Source organism: Salmo salar, chromosome 22 (assembly GCF_965601325.2).
Source record: "Salmo salar chromosome 22, fSalSal1, whole genome shotgun sequence".
Classification (NCBI taxonomy): Eukaryota; Metazoa; Chordata; class Actinopteri; order Salmoniformes; family Salmonidae; genus Salmo; species Salmo salar.
This window is the reverse complement of record NC_138312.1, coordinates 52,406,807-52,428,396: the sequence shown is the minus strand read 5'-3', so window position 1 is coordinate 52,428,396 and position 21,590 is coordinate 52,406,807. Positions and strand designations below refer to the sequence as shown.

The window sequence follows — 21,590 nt, the reverse complement described above, 5'->3', positions numbered from 1 at the left end:
CACCCCGCTTGTGCAGGGCTACTAGTTCCATCCAGCCAGGACGGGTTGTGCAGGCGGTGCGATCACAGCCACCTGTGCGCCTCCATGGCCCAGTCTTTCCGGTTCCTGCCTCTCGGAGTATCCCGGAAGTGAGTACTCCCAGTCTAGTACGACCAGTACCAGCAACCCGGACCAAGCTTCCCAATAGTCAGCCTAGTCTTGTTCAGCCTGTTCCCGCTCCCCGCACTAGCCCTAAGGTGCGTGTGCCCAGACTGGCACATCCAGTACCAGCCCCACGCATCAGGCATCTAGTGCGTCAGCCCAGCCTCGCCAGTCTGGTGCCGCCAGAGCTGCTCGCCAGTCAGGAGTCGCCAGAGCTGCCCGCCAGTCAGGAGTCGCCAGAGCTGCCCGCCAGTCAGGAGTCGCCAGAGCTGCCCGCCAGTCAGGAGTCGCCAGAGCTGCCCGGATCTACCAGAGTTGCCCGTCTGCCCGGATCTGCCAGAGTGGCCCGTCTGCCAGATTGGCCCGTCTGCCCGGAGCTGCCAGAGTGGCCCGTCTGCCCGGAGCTGCCAGAGTGGCCCGTCTGCCCGGAGCTGCCAGAGTGGCCCGTCTGCCCGGAGCTGCCAGAGTGGCCCGTCTGCCCGGAGCTGCCGGGCAGCTTGGTTCCGGGTCGCAGGTAGACCCCTCCGGGCAGACGGGCCACTCTGGAGCTGCCAGAGTGGCCCGTCTGCCCGGAGCTGCCAGAGTGGCCCATCTGCCCGGAGCTGCCAGAGTGGCCCGTCTGCCCGGAGGGGTCTACCTGCGACCCGGAACCAAGGGGGTCGGCCTGCGACCCGGGACCGAGGGAATCTGCTTGTGACCCAGAACCGGGTGAGTCTGGCTACGATCCCAAATTTGAATTAAGTAACTGTGACTGTAATGAGTCTGCCTACAGACCGGGACCGAAGGAGTCGGCCTACGACCTGGAACCGAAGGAGTCGGCCTACGACCTGGAACCGAAGGAGTCTGCCTACTGTCCAAAGCCAAGCAAGTCTGTCTACGGTCTGGAGGGCAGTAGGCCAGAACCGGAGCCATCTCCAATATAGGTGGGTTGGGGAGGGGGGGTGTAGCACAGTGCCGTCGTTGACGGCAGCCACCCTCCCTTCCCTCCCTTTAGTTTAGGGGGTTTATTTTTGTATTGGGTTTTCTTTATGTTGGTGCATTCGGTGTATGCACCTTTGGGGGGGGGGGGGTAATGTCACGTCCTGACCAATATTTAGGTATTATTTGTATTATATTTTGGTCAGGACGTGGCAGAGGTATATTTGTTTTGTATTTTGGGGTTTTGTGTGTGGTGTAGTGGGGTGTTAGTTGTTGGTATAGGTTCTAGGTTTGTTTTTCTATGTATAGTTAATTGGGGTTGGACTCCCAATTGAAGGCAGGTGTGTTAAGTTGCCTTTGATTGGGAGTCCTATATAATAGGGTGTGTTTGTCTTTGTGTTTTGTGGGTAGTTGTATTTTGCACTGCGTTTATTTATGTCTTTAAAACTGTCACTAGTCTTATTTCGTTTTCTTGTTTTTCCTCCGTGTTCACATTCTTTTAATAAATTAAGATGATGAGCACTAACTCCTCTGCGTATTGGTCCACGTTCTCCGACGACGATTTCGCTATATCGTCTGACGACGAAGAAATCTGTGACACAAATGGTCTACCTGAGCAGAAGCAAATGTATTTATTAAGTAGCACCTATTTTATTTTTCCACATGGCTGTACTGAATTATCTTGATTGATTCCTCTGTCTGTGTGGAATTCCAGACCATAGAATTAACATTTTACTGCAGTGGGCTAAATCAGGGTCATACAGAGTGTTTCTTGGTAGTCTTAAACAAATCTACTTTGAAACCAAAGTATACACCTCACACACATGGTTATGGACTTAACAAAATGACACCTGTACCATGTCAGATATAGAGTTGAAATGTATTACATTTTGAGTTTCCGTCCCAATATTAGACGAAGCAGACCAACTCTTTAGTCGTTTAAAAACCTGCTGTATGTAAAATATTGTGTACTATAGCTTGGAAAATAACTAAATATGACTCTGGAATACTGGTAATGAAATACTGGTATCATCCCGGCACTAATATTATCTCATATATCTCTATGTTCCAGACAACACTGCAGACCCTGTGCTCAGGCTTCAACCACCACGAGCAGATAGTTATGAAGGTCTATGTTTGACATAGGCTACCCTTGTATAATATTATATCTCTATGTTCCAGACAACACTGTAGGGATCCGGACCCAGCGCTCGGGCTTCAACCGCCACGAGCAGAACGTCTACCTGCTGCCTATCCTGGTGGTGGATACCGGGCCTCCTGCTCTGAGCTCCACGGGCACCCTGACCATCCACGTGTGTGGCTGTGACCCGGAGGGCGCCATCCAGTCCTGCAATGCCACCGCCTACGTCATTAGCGCCTCACTCAGTCCCGGGGCCCTCATAGCTCTACTGGTCTGCATGCTCATACTCATAGGTAAGCAGCGACGAAACCCCTTCTTGATTGAGGTTGCCAACATAATAGTTATAAAAGTGAAATTCCAGTCTATTTGGCACTTTAGGCAATCAAACGCTCATGGTTTTTGAAAGAAACAAATTCTATTTGAACCCAGGTCTGAAAACATCTGTTTTAGCTCGCAAAGAAGTGAGCATTTATGTAAAGAAACTATGCACAAAACAAACAACACTATGACCGGTTGGTCTGCTTATACAGTTTTTGGGGCAACATAATTGCACACTTGTTGAGATTTCTGTCTATTTCATTAATGAGATGGCCCTTCTGTTGGAATAAGTGAACTGTAAAGACACAAGCTGGGCATAGGATCAATTTCAAGGATACAGATTGTTTGTTGGGATAAAGTATGGAATAAAGTATGTTTACAACTGGCATTAAAAACATCTGCTCTGGATAATCTGATGGGGGTCTATAGGGACACAAAAAATGCTTTTGTTTTAAAACAGACAAATAGATAGTATACAGTATATGGGTGTAAAATATGATAATTCTGCTATATGTATATCACATATACAGTGCATTCAGAAAGTTCAGACCCCTTGACTTTTTCCACATTTTGTTATGTTACAGCCTTATTCTAAAATTGATTAAATATATTTTTTCCTCATCAATCTACACACAATACCCTATAATGACAAAGCATAAACAGGTTTTTAGAAATTGTAGCAAATGTATTCAAAATAAAAAACGTAAAATATCATATTTACGTAAGTATTCAGACTATTTACTCAGTACTTTGTTGAAGCACCTTTGGCAGTGATTACAGTCTCGAGTCTTCTTGGGTATGACGCTACAAGCTTGGCACACCTGTATTTGGGAAGTTTCTCCCATTCTTCCCTGAAGATCCTTTCTAGGTCTGTCAGTTGGATGTGGAGCATCGCTACGCAGCTATTTTCAGGTCTATCCAGAGATGTTCGATCAGGTTTAAGTCTGGGCTCTGGCTGGGCCACTCAAGAACATTGTGCCGAAGTCACTCCTGCGGATTCCGTCTGGCCACTCTACCATAAAGACCTGATTGGTGGAGTGCTGCAGAGATGGTTGTCCTTCTGGAAGGCTCTCCCATCTCCACAGAGGAACTCTGGAGCTCTGTCAGAGTGACCATCGGGTTCTTAGTCAACTCCCTGACCAAGGCCATTCTCCCCCGATTGCTCAGTTTGGCTGGGTGGCCAGCTCTAGGAAGTATTGGTGTTTCCAAACTTCTTCCATTTAAGAATGATGGTGGCCACTGTGTTCTTGGGGACCTTCAATGCTGCATAAATGTTTTGGTACCCTTCCCCAGATCTGTGCCTCAACACAATCCTGTCTTGCAGCTCTACGGACAATTCCTTCAACCTCAGGGCTTGGTTTTTGCTCTGACATGCACAGTCAACCTTATATAGACAAGTGTGTGCCTTTCCAAATCATGTCCAGTCAATTGAATTTACCACTGGTGGAATCCTACCAATTTGTAGAAGCATCTCAAGGATGATTAATGGAAACAAGATGCACCTGAGCTCAATGTCAAGTCTCATAGCAAAGGGTCTGAATACTTATGTAAGGTATTTCTGTTAAAAAAAATTCTCAAAATCTGTTTTCACTTTTCATTATAGGGTATTGTGTTGTAGATTGAGGGGCATTTTTTATTTAATTCATTTTAGAATAAGGCTGTAATGTACAGTAACATAATGTGTAAATAGTGAAGGGGTCTGAATACCTTCCGAATGCACTGTATGAGTATATGGGAATTATTCAAAACAATGTGGATAATATAGAGACCATAAGACCAAACTAAAATCTACCACTACCAATGTATCCCTCATTTTCTTATCCTTGTCTTAGTGTAGACAGTTCATGATGCAATCCCACCAAACAATATACCCCTGTAGCTGTATCCCTCATTCATGAATTGCATGTATCTATGATTTGTTTTACATTTATTGTCACCATTTCCTTATCATTCCTTCAACATTTCCTTATGCTTGACTAAGGATATACAGTTCATGATGCTATCCCACCAAACAGCACTTATCCAAATGTGTGGCACTTATCTGAACGATAAACCAAGTAGTACTAAAACTGAGTGTATCACCCCACCACAACTATCATTGTTAGGCTTTAATGGACAGTCCACCTTTTAGGGTTACTTTTTTCTCTCATCTCATGTAGAACAGGCTGGAAAAACAAGGACAGATTACATTAAAAGGTGATGCATTTCTTTACTTTTCCATCTTTTTCCTTCAAACGGGTAACTGCTGATGTTGCAGTCAGAAAACTCAACCCCCTTTCATGAGAAAAAGTTTTGTCCAAGTGGAGAGTGTATACAATTCAATGATATCAAACCACTCTGCTTCCCAGAATATGGAGGTAGGGGGAGCTGAGTGGAGAGAGTGGGAGGCCTAGAAGAACTAGGAGGAGAGGGGGGGATTGCTGCATCAGCCCTAACGTCCCCCTGGAACAACGCTCTTTAAATAGATAAGGCTTTCCAGACGTTCTCAGATACAAGCACTCACATGCACGACTCTCAGCAGGAGTGCTAGGCGAGAGAGGATTTTGGATTGTCATGTTTAAACATTTAATGAGTCGCTTGCCTCGTCAATATTGCCCGAAACGTTCCTCTTTCGGCTGCGGTTGAAACGCAATAACGCAGTGTACATCGTTGTCAGTTTATTTTCGGTTCCCTTGTCTTACTTCACTAACATGTTTCACATCTTGTTTGTTTTGAATGATTGATGAACAGGCTGGGACTAGGTCCCTAAATGGCACCCTAGTCCCCATATAGGGCACTACCTTTGACCAGGGCAGTGGGATTGGGGGGGGGCATTTGGGACATACCTTAGGTCACCCGGGGTCTCTGAATCAGGGAAGGGGTATTGTTTTTAGGGTGGTTTAAATGAGAGTACGGTTAAAGTTATGCCTCCGTTAACTTAAGCGTAGTGAGTTTAAAAAGCCACTTATATTTTATTCATTGTGGTTTTTAAAAGCCTTTTGGCCCTCAACCAACACATTATGGTTATGTTCAAATCGTAAGGAGACAAGCTTCACTACAAAAAGCATTGGTTAAAAGGTACTGTGGTTTTGGTGGTGCTATAGCTATAGAGTATTTACAGTATTCCATTTAGATTGTGCTATATTGAAACGCATACAGTTCCTTCAGAAAGTATTTACACCCCTTGACTTTTTCCAGATTTTGTTTTGTTACAGCCTGAATTTAAAATGAATTCAATTTAGATTTTGTGTGACTCGCCTACACAGTGAAACTATGTTTTTACAAATTAATTAAAAATGTTAGGCTGAAATGTCTTGAGTCAATAAGTATTCAACCCCTTTGTTATGGCAAATGCATTAAGAAGGAAAGACATTCCACAAATTAACTTTTAACAAGGCACACCTGTTAATTGAAATGCATTAATTGAAGCCTCATGAAGCTTGTTGAGTGTGCGAAGCTGTCATCAAGGCAAAGGGTGGCTACTTTGAAGAATCTCAAGTATAAAATATATTTTGATTTAACATTTTTTTGGTTACTACATGATTCCATATGTGTTATTTCATAGTTTTGATGTTTTCACTATTATTCTACAATGTAGAACATAGTAAAGATAAAGAAAAACCCTGGAATGAGTAGGTGTGTCCACCCTTTTGACTGGTACGGTATTTTAAAATATATTATCATATTTTTAAATCCCATAAATGAACGTGACATACATTTTAAAATATATTATCATATATTTCAATAACATATGTCACATTTATGAAAACTGCCAATTCTTATATATTTCAACATATATGTGACATACATACATGGCATACATGGGCATAAATGTTTGTACCATATATGGGCATATACTGTATCTTTCCACCAAATATGGGCATATATGTTTCCAGCATACATGGGCAGATATGTTTCCACCATTTATGGGCATATACTGTATGTTTCCACCATATATGGGCATATACATTTCCACCATTTATTGGCATATACTGTATGTTTGCACCATATATGGGCATATAATATATAAATAATATACAGTTGAAGTCGGAAGTTTACATACACCTTAGCCAAGTATATTTAAACTCAGTTTTTCACAATTCCTGACATTTAATCCTAGTAAAAATCCCCTGCCTTAGGTCAGTTAGGATCACCACTTAATTTTAAGAATGTGAAATGTCAGAATAATAGTAGAGAGAATGATTTATTTCAGCTTTTCTTTCTTTGAATAACATTCCCAGTGGGTCAGAAGTTTACATACACTCAATTAGTATTTGGTAGCATTGCCTTTAAATTGTTTAACTTGAGTCAAACATTTCGGGTAGCCTTCCACAAGCTTCCCATAATAAGTTGGGTGAATTTTGGCCCATTCCTCCTGACAGAGCTGGTGTAACTGAGTCAGGTTTGTAGTTCTGCACACAAATGTTCTATAGGATTGAGGTCAGGGCTTTGTGAAAGCCACTCCAATACCCTGACTTTGTTGTCCTTAAGCCATTTTGCCACAACTTTGGAAGTATTCTTGGGGTCATTCTCCATTTGGAAGACCCATTTGCAACCAAGCTTTTCTTCCTGACTGATGTGGGATGGCAGGTAGCCTAGTGGTTAGAGCATTAGACTAGTAACCGAAAGGTTGCAAGACCAAATCCCCGAGCTGACAAGGTAAAAATCTCTCATTCTGCCCCTGAACAAGGCAGTTAACCCACTGTTCCTAGGCCGTCATTGAAAATAAAATGTTTTTCTTAACTGACTTGCCTAGTTAAAATAAATATGTCTTGAGATGTTGCTTCAATGTATCCACATAATTTCCCCTTCCTCATGATGCAATCTATTTTGTGAAGTGCACCAGTCCCTCCTGCAGCAAAGCACCCCCACAACATGATGCTGCCACCCTCGTGCTTCACGGTTGGGATGTTGTTCTTCGGCTTGCAAGCCTCCATCTTTTTCCTCCAAACATAACGATGGTCATTATGGCCAAACAGTTCTATTTTTGTTTCATCAGACCAGAAGACATTTCTCCAAAAAGTACGATCTTTGTCCCCATGTGCAGTTGCAAACCGTAGTCTGCCGTTTTTTATGGCGGTTTTGGAGCAGTGGCTTCTTCCTTACTGAGCGGCCTTTCAGGTTATGTTGATATAGGATACGTTTTACTGTGGATATAGATGCTTTTGTACCTGTTTCCTCCAACATCTTCACAAGGTCATTTGCTGTTGTTTTGGGATTGATTTGCACTTTTCGCACCGAAGTATGTTCAGACAGAATGTGTCTCCTTCCTGAGCGGTATGACGGCTGCGTGGTCCCACGGTGTTTATACTTGCGTACTATTGTTTGTACAGATGAATGTGGTACCTTCAGGCCTTTGGAAATTGCTCCCAAGGATGAACCAGACTTGTGGAGGTCCACCATTTTTCTTCGGAGGTCTTGGGTGATTTATTTAGATTTTTCCATGATGTCAAGCAAGGTCGGCCTTGAAATGCATCCACAGGTACACCTCCAATAGACTCACATGATGTCAATTAGCCTATCATAAGCTTCTAAAGCCATGACAGCATTTTCTGGAATTTTCCAAGCTGTTTAAAGGCACAGTAAACTTAATGTATGTAAACTTCTGACCCACTGGAAATGTGATACGGTGAATTATAAGTGAAATAATCTCTGTAAACAATTGTTGGGAAAATGACTTGTGTCATGCACAAAGTAGATGTCCTAACCGACTTGCCAAAACTATAGCTTGTTAACAAGAAACGTGTGGTTGAAAAACAAGTTTTAATGACTCCAACCTAAGTGTATGTAACCTTCCGTCTTCAACTATACATATATTGCCATATATTTCTTTGCCGTATGGGGAGAGAGCGGAACGAGAATGGACAGCACTGTGTTAACAGCCAACCTTGTGTGTTAATGGGAGAGATGTACTGGAGCAAAACAACTGACTGCTTGTGTGGTGGCAATGACTTCCCAATGATCCACCCACACACAGAACACACAGACAGAGCGTACACACACACACACACACACACACACACACACACACACACACACACACACACACACACAGAGAGAGAATAGAACCACACACAGAGCCTAGACACACATACAGAACACACACAAACTCACCCATTGTTCTGTACATGTTTATGAGTGTGGTTGGGTTGGAGAAACCAGCTCCCCGGAGGCGCCCAAGCAACCTATTAGATCAATTGTGGCATGATGAGCGAAATGAAAACAAATTTCTGCCTAATTAGCAACAAATAAACAATCCCTCCATCAGTTAATTTAGTGGGTGACGTGATAAATCCATTTTGGCGAGGCATCTGCGCACATCCGTTCCAATTAAGCCCCATCTGCCAAGATGAACCCTTGGCCTCGTGCGGCTAGGCACAGCCCAAGGGTAAATTAGCCGTCTTGTCAGGACCGCTTATCAGAACATCTGTACACAGAGGAACAGCCACATGTTGGCAAGGCAGGTACTATACTACAGGGTTTGGCCACTGTTTGCAGGACATATACAACAGGCTGTGATGCATTATTCCATGCATAACATGGAAAATGTGACTTTGCATATCATGCGCTATATCACCGTCGCTGTAATACGGCGAATAACCGTAATATAGAACGTTCAAGTTAATATCTCTAAGAGGAATGAACCAGCCAATGTATTACCTCTGATTTTCCATTTCCACTAAGAGAAGAAAAACACTGTCCCCATCTCGCATGCAGTTTATATCACTCACACAGTTTACCAAGCACACCACTGATTGGTTAGTAGAGGAGTCGTATAATCAAGATCTCCGCCTCCCATTACCCTCTTCACCATTGGGAATTGAGAGTAATAATCAAGTGCATGTTTGGCATGCACAGCAGCATGCATCAAGAGGTTAGTATGACCCGTGTCTATTGGCTGGACCCGGCTATTAACTGTCTCCAATGATGGGGAATGCGGAGGAAAAACTCCCACAATGATCAAAGACATCCATCTCCCCATGGCACCATGGAGACAATGTAGGTTAAGAGAAGTGGCTAGATGAAGAGTTATTGTACAAGAGGCTCTAGACGATCAACAGTCCTCATCTTCCTTTCTTCAAACGCAGCTCTCCAGATGGGAACGCAGGCCATTTTCTCTACGACTCCCAGTCTTATTTTTCAAGTCATTTACAGCAAATGAAGACAAGTTTTTTTTATACAGATTAATATGCTTGTCACTGTTGCATTTTGCTCTTTCACATAAGAGGAAAAAAAAACATGAAAGAAAGGTGAAACAATCAGAGTTTCAGCGTCATGTTCCGACTCTCAAGGTCACGGTTAAGGGTAGGACTGTATATTCCCTAAGGGCCTGTGCTTTGCATCAAGCTGCGAATCCAATAGAAGTCTATCAAATCCTTCAAGATATAAGGGTTCACTGACATACCCAATTAAAAAAAATAGTGTACTGTCATTCATTTTCTTTGAGTTAATTGTCAGGCCATATCTCTCACATTCACAATGTGTGACTTTAGTAGTGTGAGGGGTTAGAGCACTAAAGGCCTAGTGCAGTGGAAATTCAGATTTTTTCTGTGTTTTGGATCATATACTATACAACAGCTGATGAAATTAACACTACTTGCTTGTTGAAAATGCAGTCAACACATGACCTTCTAATGAGCATGTTTTGCATGGAGGGAGTTTTGGCTATTTAATTTAACTAGGCAAGACAGTTAAGAACAAATTCTTATTTTACAATGACGGCCGAACACTCCCTTAACCCGGACGACGCTGGTCCAATTGTGCACTGCCCTATGTGACTCACGATCACAGCCGGTATACAGCCTGGGATCAAACCAGGGTCTGTAGGGATGCCTCTAGCACTGAGATGCATTGCCTTAGACTGCTGCGCCACTCAGCTTGCTGGTGACATCCAAACCTCTGCCAATAACAATTTTTAAATTACGTATCCCTCCCATTAGGTCCCTCCACCACTTTGGTGGCCTTACCCACTCCACTCAGACCACTCCTAGACAGTCCTTGCATTTCTTTGCTTGAGTAATAGTTTTTTTTGCCAAATAAACTTTTTATTTATTTTTGACAATTTTAATGGAAAACTGTTATAGTAAGGTACTTCATTGTTACCCAGAAATGAGATATAATGAGATAAAAACATCTGCATTGGGCCTTTAAGTATCTTGTGCCGACCGGATAGCGAAGTTACCAGTATAATAGATCCATAGAGCCAAATCCTTAAATAAAAAAAATACAACCATTTTTTGTGCATATTTTTGGCCTGACTTTATATTTTGGGATATGATGGAGTTAGACAGTTGAATAAAGCTTGTGAGGCATTTATAGATAGGTGATATTCTTTAAGATTCTTAATATTAATTGAAATAAATGGCTGTGCATATCATATACAGTATGTCTGGGCAAGCGGTCATTGTTAAAGACAATTGGCTTGCTAGTGTGCATTCTCAATGACGAACACTATCACAACTATGAGGGTTTCTTTTCCCTTGCCTGGTAATGTTCTCTTGAACAGTAATATTGCCTTGAAACACCCATTACCGTGACCTCAAATGTTTCTTTTTCATTTCTTTTTTATTCCATTTCTTCTCAAGCTCCTCATCCGTGGATAAGCTTGGTTAGTGTTCCTATCTTCATTTAGTGTCTTTGCCATCTATTCAGCATACAATCTCCACAATTTTGTGTTCCAGCCCGGAACCGCCCCGCGAACCCATTCAATCCGGCCCGCTGCCCGTGGGTAGTTTGGTTTTCCCGGGAAAAAACAATCTCAATCGACGTTGAAATGACCAAAACCAAATCGAAACTGTCTATGAATGATAATAGACCTACATTTATGGTCTCTTCACTATCCAGCTTGCTAACGGTCATCGAAACAAAAGCTAGAGAGTCAGGGAGGATTGAGATTCCAAAAGCAATGCACAGAGGACTATTTTTAGCAAATTGTGTCTGCAAGGAAATAACATCAATCACGTTTTACACCGCTAGGTTAACACGTACAGTATGCGAGAGAAAGGCCATGGTAAGTGAACCACACACACACACATACACACAGTGCCTTCAGAAAGTATTCATTCATACCATACATACTTGACTTATTCCAACAGCCCGGCTTAAAAATTGAATTTCTCACCCATCTACACTTAATACCCCATAATGACAAAGTGAAAACATGTTTTTAGAAAGGTTAGCAAATTTCCTGAAAATTAAATACACAAATATCTAATTCACATAGGTATTCACACCCCTAAGTCAATACATGTTAGAATCACCTTTGGCAGCATTTACAGCTGTGAGTCTTTCTAGGTAGGTCTCTATGAGCTTTGCACACCTGGGTTGTAAAAGAAATATTCAAGCTCTGTCATGTCGGTTGTTAATCATTGCTCGACAGCCATTTCCAAGTCTTGACATAGATTTTCAAGCCAATTTAAGTCAAAACTGTAACTAGGCCGCTCAGTAACATTCAATTTCATCTTGGTAAACAACTCCAGTGTATATTTGGCCTTGCGTTTTAGGTTGTTGTCCTGCTAAAAGGTGAATTTGTTTCTTCTAGGATTTTGCCTGTGCTTAGCTCTGTTCCACATATTTATATCTGAAAAAACACCCTAACAAGAACGCCCTAACAAAAACGCCCTAAAAATATCCATAACATGATGCAGCCACCACCATGCTTTAAAATATTAAAAGTGGTACTCAGTGATGTATTGTGTTGGATTTGCTCCAAACATAACGCTTTGTATTCATGACATAAAGTTCATTTTTACTTTAGTGCCTTGTTGCAAAAAGGATGCATATTTTTATTCTGTACTGGCTTCCTTCTTAGGTTAGTATTGTGGAGTAGTTTTCTCCTATCACAACCATTAAACTCTGTAACTGTTTTAAAGTCGCCATTGGCCTCATGGTGAAATCCCTGAGTGGTTTCCTTCCTCTCCGGCAACTGAGTTAGGAAGGATGCCTGTATCTTTGTAGTGACTGGGTGTACACCATCCAAAGTGTAGTAACTTCACCATGCTCAAAGGGATATTCAATGTCAGATGTTTTGTGAAGCATTGGAAAACCTCCCTGGTCTTTGTGGTTGAATCTTTGTTTGAAATTCACTGCTCTACTGAGGAACCTTACAGATAATTGTATGTGTGGGGTACAGCAATAAGGTAGTCATTCAAAAATCATGTTAAAAACTGTTATTGCACACAGAGTAAGTCCATGCAACTTATTATGTGGCTTGATAAGCACTTTTTTACTGCTGAACTTATTCAGGCTTACCATAACAAAGGGGTTGAATATTTAATGACTCAAGATATTTCAGCGTTTATATTTGTAATTAATTTGTAAAAATGTCTAAAAACATAATTCCACTTTGACATTATGGGGTATTGTGTGTAGGCCAGTGACACAAAATCAAAATTTTAAATTCAGGCTGCAGAACAACAAAATGTGGAAAAGGTCAAGGGGTGTGAATACTTTCTGAAGGCACTGTATATTTAGATAAATTAAGTTAATCTTTCTTTTTAGAGTTTATCAGTGATACTGATAATAGGATTCACAGTTGCATTTTAGGATACATATTGTACCATTTAAATGGCAGTAGGCCTACCATACTGATACTGGAAACAAGACAATTATTTGTAAAGTCTAAACCAATGAGTTGGCAGAAACCAAGGTCAGAATTTAATTGAAATCACTCAGCAGTGAAATGACAACATTGAACAGTGAACCATCATATTTTTGTATAAGAGATCTAACAATGAAAGAGAAGGATTTATATATTGAATTTGGTCAAGTTAGTATGGGAGAGGTGGAAAAACTATTGCTATCCATCAATAATGATAAGCCACTAGGTAAAGACAACTTTAATGGGAAACTATTGAGAATGGTAGCAGACTGTATTGCCACCCCTATTTACTTTAGCTTCGTGGAAGGAAGCTAAAGTAATTCCACTGCCTAGAAATTGTAAAGCACCCTTTGCTGGCTATATCAACAGTCCAATCAGTTTGCTGCCTGTTCTTAGTAAACTGATGGAGAGGATTGTGGTTCACCAAATACTATTTTTCAGAGAATAAGTTACCTACTGACTTTCAGCCTGCATATAGAGAAGGGCACTCAACTTGTACTGCACTGACTCAGATGACCAATGATTGGTTAAAGTAAATAGATAATAAGATGATAGTTGGAGATGTATTGTTAGATTTCAGTGCAGCCTTTGATGTTATTGATTGTAAATTGTTATTGAAAAAGCTCACTTGCTATGGCTTTACATCACCTGCCATCACATGGTTGGAGAGTTATTTATCCAATAGAACCCAGAGAGTATTCTACAGTGGAAGCTTCTCTAACATCAGATATGTACAGTGCGGTGTCGCTCAGGACAGTTGCCTTGGGCCGTTACTCTTACACTAAGCTAAAATGACTATCTATGTGGATGATTCCACACTCTACATGTTAGCAACCAAAGCATGGACCTCACTGAAATTCTAAATAAGGAGTTAGTCAGTATCAGAATGGGTGATTAATAATAAACTGGTCTTAAATACATGTATAACTAAAAGCATTATATTTTATTCAAAACATTTTCTAAGACATAAACCTCAACTGGAGTTGTACATAAAGGGTGTGATCATTGAGCAAGTTGCGTTTGCTAAACTCCTAGGTATAACATTGAATGGTCAATGATGTTGGTCAACTCATTTTAACAACGCTTTTGTGAAGATGCGGAGGGCTATGTCTCTTATAAAAAGATATGTGTTTTTATAGGCTCTGGTCTTGTCCCATCTTGATTACTGTCCGGTAATATTGTCAAAGCAAAGGAAAACCTAGCATTTCTGCAGCTGGCTCAAAACAGAGCAGCACACCTTGCCCGTATCTGCACATACAGAAGTAACATCAACAACATGCATGCCAGTCCTTCCTGGTTGAGAGTTGATGAGAGATTAACTGCCTCTCTTCTAGTTTTTTTTTATGAGAAATATTACTGTGATGAAAATTCCAGATTGTCTGCATAATCAAGTAACATTCAGCTCAGACACCCATACATACTCCACAAGACATGCCACCAGGGGTCTCTTCACAGTCCCCAAGTCCAAAAAAACGAATTCACGGCAATGCACAGTTTTATACAGAGCCTTGATTGCATGGAACTCCCTTCCCTTAAAATGAACAGCTGTACAGAAAGACTCATGTGTAGGCCAAATTACAGAGGAGGAACTTCTTAATGCAATTCCAGTGGGTCAGAAGTTTACATACACTAAGTTGACTGTACCTTCAAACAGCTTGGAAAATTCCAGAAAAGGATGTCATGGCTTTAGAAGCTTCTGATAGTCTAATTGACATAATTTGAGTCAACTGAAGGTGTACCTGTGGATGTATTTCAAGGCCTACCTTCATACTCAGTGCCTCTTTGCTTGACATCATGGGAAAATCAAAATAAATCAGCCAAGACCTAAAAATAAAAAATAAAGTGTAGACCACAAGACTGGTTCATCCTTGGGAGCAATTTCCAAACGCCTGAAGGTACCACATCTGTACAAACAATAGTATGCAAGTAATAACACCATGGGACACGCAGCCGTAATACCACTTAGGAAGGAAACACGTTCTGAACGTACTTTGTTGCAAAAAGTGCAAATCAATCCCAGAACAACAGCAAAGGACCTTGTGAAGATGCTGGAGGAAACAGGTACAAAATGATCTATATCCACAGTAAAAGAGTCCTATATCGACATAACCTGAAAAGCGGCTCAGCAAGGAAGAAGCCACTGCTCCAAAACCGCCATAAAAAGCCAGACTACGGTTTGCAACTGCACATGGGAACAAAGATCATACTTTTTGGAGAAATATCCTCTGATCTGATGAAAGAAAAATAGAACTGTTTGGCCATTATGATCATTGTTGTGTTTGGAGGGGAAAGGGGGAGGCTTGCAAGCCGAAGAACACCATCCCAACCGTGAAGCACGGGGGTGGTAGCATCATGTTGTGCTATATATATATAATATAGGAAATGATGCGGATAGGAAATGATGCAGACAATTACATTGATAGATTGTGGCTTCTATCAGCAATATTGAAGCTGATCTACCCCCTTAAAAAATCTCTTCCATTCAAGCAAACAGCAATATTACCTTTAAAACAAGGATTAAACAAAAACTCCTGAAACGGTAATGACTATGAAGGGAATTACACACAAACACATGCACACACAGACACACTCTAACAGATACATCATTTTTATGATTTATTGTTTGTATGTCGTTGTATTTTAAATATGTGTAACTGTCCTTGTCTGTCAGTGTATCAGTGCTTTGTTACTTGTAATGTTTTTTTGTGGACCCCAGGAAGTGTAGCTTCTGCATAGGATAATGCGGATCCTAACAAACAGAAGAAAAACAGTTTTCACATCAATCCCAATAATTGTAATGGTCATAGCAGTATTATTCATAGTAATGGTTATATTACTCCATAATAGTCATGATATACATTAATATTGTCTGAATATTCATATCGTCATTCTAATTATCTTATCTTTTTATTTCCACAATCGATAGACACTTTTGATTAGAATGTTGTTGTCATAGCGATGACATTTGCTTTGGTGGTAGACATTAAGTTATAGTTAATTCATTAACGAATCAAGCTACAGCCCCTCCAGAATAACGATATGTCTGGAGAAGGGGGCTATTGCTAAGTGGAAGTTTTCTAATCAGACATAAAGGAGGTGATTAAAAGAAGTAAGCTTGGATTAAAGCCTTCATTGATTTATTGAGGTGGATACAGCTTTTGTTTTTCCTCCGTCTCATTAGACTATTAAGTGATCCATCTCAATTGTTTTCCTTTTTAATTCAGACCTCATTTTTCAGTCATTAAACCCTCTCTAGGTAGAGCCCAATACAGTAGATCTCTGCTATGATTTTCTGTCTGGTTCTACCGCAGCACGTTTCACTTGAATAAGTATTGATAGACGGATCAGCCTCTATTAAGCATTTGAAAACATATTTCTGGGCAAGCAAAATTAAAGATTGTGTTCGTGCATCCCGTGGAGAATCGATGCTCATGCATTGGAAATGTTACCCTTTGTTATTTCACTTCACTTGGCTGTCTTTTTGGGGTGAAATCAAAGTTAGAAAACCAGAGATGGAAAAGGGGAAACTTTTTCCTGATATTGACAAAAAAGGCTGTTGAAATTTTATTAGCCACTTGCATAATCCAATAACTCTTCATTAATTGTGTTATTCCCCATTGTGCTTGAGAGAATCTTTACAAAAGGGCAGATGGCCCCCGATGTTTTTGTTCATTCCTATAATTCATTAGTCTTCTCCCTGTTACGTGAAATGACTCTCTACCATCTACTCTCAAAAAGTTTCTCCCTACTCCAGATAATAATCCAGATCTTTGGCTCTGACTTCCCCGCTGTAATCCCCTAACCCCCTTAATCCCTAATTCCATGCTCTTTCTCCACCTCTGCAGTCCTGGTGCTGCTAATCCTAACCCTGAAGCGCCACCGCAAGGGCCAGCGTATGTCAGAGGACGAGGAGGACATGCGCGACAACGTCATCAAGTACAACGACGAGGGCGGCGGCGAGCAGGACACGCAGGCCTATGACATGAGTGCCCTGCGCAACCTCTATGACTTCCCCGAGGCCAAGAGTGGATCTTCTGAGTCAGGCCCTGATCTGCATGCACTGCCCCAGTGGATCCAGGGGCGGGTGAGCGGCGATGGCGGGGCAGCCGACTTCTCCCTCTTCAAGGGCTACATCCGCAAGAAGGTGGAGCAGGCGGATGCCGACCTGTCAGTGCCGCCCTACGACTCGTTCCAGACCTACGCCTTTGAAGGCACCAGCTCGCCGGCCCTCTCTCTCAGCTCTATCCACACCCTGTCCACTACGTCCGAGCAGGATTTCTCCTACCTCAGCGACTGGGGGCCACGTTTCAGGCAGCTGGCGGGCTACTACGCCCCGGGACATCCTGAGGAAGAGGGCTCCTAGCAGTGTCCTCAGCCCAGACCTTTGCCTTCTCCTCCTCTGTCCCCAGCACCGTATCAAGGGAGCCCAGTGTCAACACTGTCCTATAAAGCCCTCCTCCATCATCTCCACAGCAACAGAACTGAAGCCCAGTTGATGTGTTGGAAATCGATTAGGTTAAAAAATCTTTCTTACTTTGAATCTTTAAGTTTGACGTTTTTCAAAGCAAAAGAATGTTTTCAAAGGTTTTGAAACTCCAGGGTGAAAGGTGGGCTGTTTAAATGAGGGATAAAAGCAGGTGTTATCCATTCACTTTTCCCTTAATTCCAATAAGGAAGAGAGGAGTATGACGTAATAGAATATAAGTGGGGCGCCACAGGTTACAATACCATTACCTTTCAAATTAGTTTCTGTGTATGTTCTGTCTGGAATTTAAGACTGGGTTCATTTTTAGCTGTGTGAGTGGACGTTCTGAGGACATTCCGAGAAATATGAACATTATGAAACAGCAGGGGGTCAAGTAATTTTTTTTCAAGACAAGGCAAACTATCTGATATGTATTTATTTAAGAAAATATTTACAATATGTATTTATTCCTTTGTATTTATTTATTTATTTTGTCCATAATCACCGCACCACTTGTAACAATGGACATCAGTGAAGAATGATACAGAAAGAAAGAAGAAAAGTTTATTATGGTGAGAACCTGAGGAGAGAAGAGCTTCTACAGAAGCACTTAGCATAGATAGGACTTTACATACTGCTTTCACAAAGGTGATATTTGGGTCACAGACAACTACAGTATTGGAAATATTTGTATTTATTTTTCAGGAACACTTTTGTAAAATAAACAACTGAAGACAGAGCACGACAGAAAAGAAAAGAGTGAGAGAACAAAGGATGAGACAATTCAGTGCACAGATTGGTTTTGTGTTGACATACTTTCACTGTATTGTGAAGATTTGTAAGGGGTTATGAAGGTTGTGGGACATTATGTGATAACCGGGTTTTTGCTTTTCTTTTTCAGCGCCATTTAAAAGGCTATAAGGCACAATCCACACGAGTGATCCAGGACTATATGAAATGACTGTTGGTTTCATGAATTTGGCTATAAGCTAACTCTTCCTGAGGAGTTCATTTTCATTCCAGTATTTGTATGTGTGTAATATGCGAACAACTTGTTTTATATTCTGAAAGATTTGATCGCTTTTGTTCTTTTGGGTCTATTTTAGAAGATGGATGGATATGTGAAGGGGTGACAGGTGCGGAGATGGAGTTCCTCTACCCACCATCCAGAACCTATTTAATGTTGACCTTAAACTTGCAAATGTATGGGAAATAAAAATCAATAAATATTTTATCGTTTTGTTTTTTTAAATACTCTGTTGGCTATTTCTCCACACTGCAAAAACAGACATCCCTATGATCTAATATAATTTTAACATCATAATCTTGTTTTATTATGTCATTCTTTGTGAGAGTCGCTACAGTTTTCCGGGGGGGGGGGGGGGGGGGATGTAGGGGACAGTTTGATATTATAATAGCTGATTTAATACAGTGAAACTTTACCCTCATAATTATGGTATGATGACACTTATTGACTGAAGATATTTATATTTTTAGGGATCTATAGTCCTGCATCCAGGAAGTAATTGTATAGCTTGGTTCCACTAGAGAGAGTACAGTCAGAATGTGTAAGTCTAATTACTGCTGAGGATGGGTAGAGTTTACCTGAGGATCCTGAAGCATATGGAGTTCAGTCTCTCATCTTTGTGGTCTGTGGTGGTGGCCAAGTCATACCATGTCGTGTTTCACTTCAAAGGACTAAGGGCTCAATTCAAACCCTAGTGTAGAAGATCTATGTTGTAGCGCAGTTGACCTTTAAAGGTAATTTCCAATTGAGCCGACATATGCAGTGTTTACCGCGAATGCTGTCTCTGCGAACGCGGTAACAATGCCTTTAAATGTCAATCACTCTACCAATTGCAGGTCTTCCGCGCTATGGACTGAATTGATCAGTAGGAGGTCCATTGTGAGTTTAAAGTTAAAATTTCACTTGAGTGTTGAGTCAGCCGTTTTGACTAAGGATGTTGAAAAATGTTGGACAGTGGACATTTAACCGGCAGATTCTTATCCCAAATTATATCCTTAATCCTTAACCTACATCTTCCCTTAACCCTAACCTTAATAATGCAGTGCTATTCAAAGTAGGGTTCGCGACCCCTAGAGTGTTTTAATTGAGTAAATGTTTATTTTCGTTTTAATGAGTGATGAAAATGCAATGAATTAAAAGGTTATTTAAGGTTGTCATTAGATTTGAGGTAGGGTGAGGTTGTGACAAACTTGTGGGGAATAAAATGGGGCTCCTGAAAATATTTGAATACCACTGCCTTAAAGGGATAGTTAACTTTTTTCTAAACTTAAAAAAGCAAACTCTCCCTTTAACCTTAAACCTAACCCTAAACCTACATGTAACCACTGTCTGTCTGTACCTTACCTTGATTTAACCCCTAACATTAATCTAATTAATCTGCCTGCTGAATATCTACAGTACTTCCAAAACATTGACAAGTCGGAGACTTCTAATATGTCTATCCTTCAAGGTCATTGTCACGACCGTCGTATGAATAATTGGACCATGGCGCAGCGTGAGTAGAGTTCCACATTTTAATGATAGTGAAACTTCCCCCCAAAAGGTGCGGACTCCGACCGCAAAACCTGAAACTAGATGGGGAGGGTTAGGGTGGGCAACTATTGTCGGTGGCGGCTCCGGTGCGGGACGTAGCACCCGCTCAGACAGTGGATCCGGCTATGGAGCCGGGCTGAACGCCCTGCCTGGACTGGGCACCGGCGCAGAGGAAGGCTCCGGCCATGGAGCGGAACTGGACGCCGTGCCTGGACTGGGCACCGGCGCAGAGGAAGGCTCCGGCCATGGAGCGGGACTGGACGCCGTGCCTGGACTGGGCACCGGCGCAGAGGAAGGCTCCGGCCATGGAGCGGGACTGGACGCCGTGCCTGGACTGAGCACCGGCGCAGAGGAAGGCTCCGGCCATGGAGCGGGACTGGACGCCGTGCCTGGACTGAGCACAGGGGGAGAGGAAGGCTCCGGCCATGGAGCGGGACTGGACGCCGTGCCTGGACTGAGCACCGGCGCAGAGGAAGGCCTCCGGCCATGGAGCGGGACTGGACACCATGCCTGGACTGGGCATTCGTGCAGTGGAAGGCTCCGGCCATGGCACCGGCGCAGGAAGCTCCGGGGTCCGTGGACCGTTACTGGAAGCTCTGGACTGTGAACCGTCGCTGGAGGTTCCGGGCTGTAGACCGTCGCTGGAGACTCCGGACTGTACACATGCACTGGCGGACGAGTGCGGGGAGCCAGCACAGGTTGCACTGGATTGATGACACGCTCCTCAGGGCGAGTGCGGGGAGCCGGCACAGGACATAACAGGCTGGGAAGGCGCACTGGAGGCCTGGTGCATGGAGCCGGCACAGGTTGTACCGGACTGATGACACACTCCTCAGGGCGAGTGCGGGGAGCCGGCACAGGACGTACCGGGCTGGGAAGGCGCACTGGAGGCCTGGTGCTTGGAGCCGGCACAGGTTGCACCGGACTGATGACACGCTCCTCGCGGCGAGTGCGGGGAGCCGGCACAGGACGTACCGGGCTGGGAAGGCGCACTGGAGGCCTGGTGCGTGGAGCCGGCACAAGTTGCACCGGACTGATGACATGCTCCTCAAAACGCCTGCGCTGCAGCATAATCCTAGCCAACATCTCTCTCCGATATCCCTCCTCAAACTGCTCCATCGACTCCCAGACAGTCTCTGGCTCTCTCCTCGCCTTGGCCGACCGCCCCTTGTGCTCCCCCCCAAAGAACTTTGGGGTTGCCCTTGGGTTGTTTGTGGCCGGCGTCGTCGCTGTCCTCCTTTACTCCTCGGCGACTCCCGCCAAGGAAGGGTCTCGCATCCAGTATCTCTTCCCATGACCAACTCTCCTTCACCTCTTGAGCACGCTGCTTGGTCCTGACTGGGTGGGATATTCTGTCACGACCGTCGTATGAATAATTGGACCATGGTGCAGCGTGAGTAGAGTTACACATTTTAATGATAGTGAAACTTCCAAAACAACAAAAATATAACGATCGTAAAATACATAG

General features: G+C 42.7%; 1 protein-coding gene across 1 annotated transcript in view; it reads left to right on the top strand.

The window, feature by feature from the left end:
* cdh22 (cadherin 22) overlaps positions 1-18,794 on the top strand; it is a 159,324-nt gene extending 140,530 nt beyond the window's left edge. Inside the window, exons 10-11 of the mRNA XM_045705651.2 lie at positions 2,242-2,493; positions 16,943-18,794. Of these exons, the coding sequence (XP_045561607.1) occupies positions 2,242-2,493; positions 16,943-17,460 (770 nt within the window). The 3' untranslated portion in view covers positions 17,461-18,794. The remainder of the gene's footprint in view (positions 1-2,241; positions 2,494-16,942) is intronic.
* Positions 18,795-21,590: the final 2,796 nt, after the last annotated feature.